General features: G+C 41.4%; 1 protein-coding gene across 1 annotated transcript; it reads left to right on the top strand.

Annotated features, from left to right (window-relative positions):
* The first annotated feature begins 953 nt into the window (after positions 1-953).
* LOC115773058 (uncharacterized) lies at positions 954-3,425 on the top strand. The gene is made up of 3 exons (XM_030719564.1): positions 954-1,112; positions 1,411-1,520; positions 1,647-3,425. The coding sequence occupies exons 2-3, from the start codon at positions 1,423-1,425 to the stop codon at positions 2,905-2,907; spliced, it is 1,359 nt and encodes a 452-aa protein (XP_030575424.1). The 5' UTR covers positions 954-1,112; positions 1,411-1,422; the 3' UTR covers positions 2,908-3,425.
* The last annotated feature ends 275 nt before the right edge of the window (positions 3,426-3,700 follow it).

Here is a 3,700-nt window from a genome sequence, read left to right as displayed (position 1 = left end):
CACTTTATGCAACAGCTGTATTCAACACAGCAGGCCATATTATGCAAGAACACAACTGTTAATGTTCAAGAACATGCCATAATCTCGTGTTTAATCACAAGTGTCCTACTGTGCAAATATCTGATGATGGAGCACTCTCATTTCTCATTTAAGAAATATTTTTCTCCAGATGCTAAGGGGGGCGCTAAGCATTTTACTGAGGGTGCTAAGAGGGATCATTTGTTCTTTCGGTTCTCAACACACACAGACACAAGCTATATTCTTCGGGGTGCTACGAGGGTGCTATGACATTACCAGGGAGAGCTACAGCACCCCCTAGCGCCCCCCTGTTTCAGTCATTTTCTAAAGGTATAAACAAGCTATAAGCTGACAGCTATGTGATGGAGTTTGGCCGTGTAATAACAAGTTAATATACGCAGTTAAACCGCATGAACTCTAACACACTGACTGACAGTGTGTTTGATAAACTGCAGTAATATTAATAAGTGACCGTGTGCGGACGCTAAATCCCGGCCGGTAGCTTAGCTAAACATCGTAAAACGACTAATTCACAAAGTCACAGTAAACAAGCAGAGAGAGCTCAGAGAGCCTACTGCGAGTCTGAAATATTATATTAGTGAGCGGTTTCTCGGTTTTCCCATTAAATACAGCAAAAAAGAAAGAATGAATCGGCACTTGTTTTTCCAAAGTTCTGCCGGTGGGAGGGTCAAATCCGGCTCTCCCATTGGACGCCAAAAGTTTGATTCTCGAAACTGAAACAATAGAGCGATGTGATTGGCCGTGATTTGAGCCCGGAGAAAAGGGGGGGGGGTGGGGGGAGTTGCATGTACGCGTGCGCACGCACGTCGAATATAGAATTTGAACGTCGCACACATCAAAATGATGGAATATGACGTATGAAGGATAAAAGACACTTTCAAATTCGTTTTATCTGCTAAAGCTTTTAATAGAATTCAGACCTCTCAGGAGATGCAAAGACTTTTCGTGGCTGCAAGAATCAAACACTTGGACATAACCTGGAAGACGTGCATCTATCAGTTGTACAAAACTGACTACATTTCTGGAAGAGCTGAAATATTGTGGAAAACTTATATTTACACAACCAGAATAAGGTAAAACAAACAAAACAAGCTGCACATTTTGTCATCAGCATATTTTTATAGATTAATTTTATTCTTAATGAAGAGTTCTGTGTTATCCTGAGGACATGATAAAAATAACATTCATCACATTGCTGTATGGTAATATTTATAATTGAATTGTTAATAATGTTAATATATCACATATATGTATATTATCTGATCGAGTTGATGCAGCCAGCTTTTAAATTTGGTTAACAGTGATTATTTCCCATTGCAGAAATTTTTGCTGATGTGTCATGAATACCTAAAAATCTAATTGTCTTTCTAGATATCAGAAGAAATGAGAGAACTGGTTTGCAGTCATTTAAAGCTGCCTGTGGTGGCCCTGGAAGACTTTGAGAAAGTCGTCACACCCTATGTGCAAGATATTTCACACGAGTAAGTCATAAGTTTACAGTGATCAAGCAAACAAGTAGCAGATCATTATCACTAAATATACACATGCATGTGCTGGTTAAAGGTTTGTTTTTGCTCAACCACATTTGTCTGTTTTTTTTGTTTCAGTGAGTGGATATATCTGGATGCCTATGATAGTGGATCAGAAGTCAGCATTCTGCTGGCCGACATGTGTCATGCAGTTATCGGTGAAATTAGCGCCTTGATCCTGCAGGGTGTAGAGCCTCAGGCTCTTGCCTCGAAACACTATCATTCAAGTGGTGATGATGGAACTGTCCAGGATGGGAGCAGTCACTGCAGAGTGACGGAGCAGGATGTTCAAGCCTGCTTTAGGAACAGCCTTCATTGCTATTTTGGTGAAGCCCTGGATGTAGCAGAGGAAAGCTCCCACAACTTGGATCAATTAGTGAGATTGTTCTCAGCAGAGATTACTAAAACTGTAAACTCATCGCTGGCTCAACTCACATGGTCAGCTTTTGTCTTTAACATTTATGACTCGGTAACAGCAGAATGCATTTTACCAATTGTCCATAATGTAGGGGAAATGTTTAAATACATGTTGGATGGCTGTAAAAGAATGGAGGATGAGTCATGTGACGAGGTGGCATGCCCGCGCTGTAACTGCGAGGTGTGCTGGCGTTTTGACTCTCAGGATGCTAAAAGCGCTGGGCAGGACAGCACAGAAACGTTAGAAAGAAGTGACTCTTCATCAGAGAGTTCAGACCACACGAATGATTTGACTCCTGAGCGAGCTCCACAGTTTTCTGATTACTCAGAATCATATCACTTCGTAAGTTCTTCATCACATCCGCCATGTCCTGAGGTCCTGATCAATGAGACCTTTCTTACTGTGGTTCTTGCAAAGTTGGTTGACCACATTGCTGCTAAAACCAGAGCATCCATACTAAACATGGATCTTGATCAATTAGTGCATGCTGTAACAAGGAGGACTAGAGGCACGATGTTTTTTACTCTCCCAAAAAGGGCTGACAGCCTGCACATCTCCATCTACAAAAAACTGTGCAAGAAATTTAGATCAAAATACGTGCTGCAGGCTATCATGGAATCGGGCGATGAAGCTTTTGAGTTCGCTGTTTCTGTGACTTTAATGTCACTGCTCCAAAATCTAAGAGCACCAAGAAAAGATGGAACCCCTTTCAATCCTGGGAACCTTTCTCCAGTTCCTGAGATTCAAACTCCAGAACCTGACGGTGAAGAAAGCAGTGGAAAGCTTCTCCACTTCCTGAGAGTCAGACACCAGAACCTGACAGTGAAGAAAAGAGAGAACAAACATCGCCCTCACCTCCAAAAAGATCACTGGGCAGAACTATCAAGGAGACGCTTTCACGCTGGGCTTCTAATGTTGTGAATTTCATTAATGACGGCCTGGACAGTGAAATTCACAGATTGACTTTTCAGTCACAACACTGGTTTGGACAAACCCTCTTCTTTAAAATTCTTACTGAAAAATGATCACAGGCTGATTTTTCAAGATATAAAAAAAAAAAAATACAATATAGGGTTTGTTAAAATACTTTTGATAAATTTAAATTGACAAACCAGAAGTCAGCTCTGCTTGTCAAGCTTACCAATTTAAAACAAGACATCCATCTTTTCAAAAGAGTTGGGAAATTATAGGATAATAGGACATAATCTACAATTTTGTGTCTAAAAAGTTTTACACTTTTTTAGTGAGAGTACCAACTTTTCTCACACCCCCAACCAGTCGCGGCAGATGACTGCCCCCTCCCTGAGCCCGGTTCTGCCGAAGGTTTCTTCCTGTTTAAGGGAGAGTTTTTCCTTCCCACTGTCGCCAAGTGCTCGCTCACAGGGGGTCGTTTGATTGTTGGGTCCTTTGCCTGATAATATAAAGGTTTAATTTGATGCTGTGACTGGTACTGTGTGTATACACTAGGGATGTGCCGATCCGATATTCAGTATCGGTCCGATACTGGCCTAAATTACTGGATCGGATATCGGAAAGAAATAAAAAAATGTAATCCGATAATTAAATAACGTTTCGCTCACATTAGCTGCATACAGGGCTCAGTCGTCTTCTTGTTCTTGTGGGTTTGTGATTGACCAAACCAGCTTAGAGCTGCATTACCGCCACCCTACTGGAATGGAGTGGTATGGGAGGACCAAAACTGACATAATCAGAA

This window comes from Archocentrus centrarchus, chromosome 22 (genome assembly GCF_007364275.1).
Source record: "Archocentrus centrarchus isolate MPI-CPG fArcCen1 chromosome 22, fArcCen1, whole genome shotgun sequence".
NCBI lineage: Eukaryota > Metazoa > Chordata > Actinopteri > Cichliformes > Cichlidae > Archocentrus > Archocentrus centrarchus.
The sequence above is the reverse complement of the archived record's forward strand: the minus strand, read 5'-3'. Positions and strand labels throughout refer to the sequence as shown.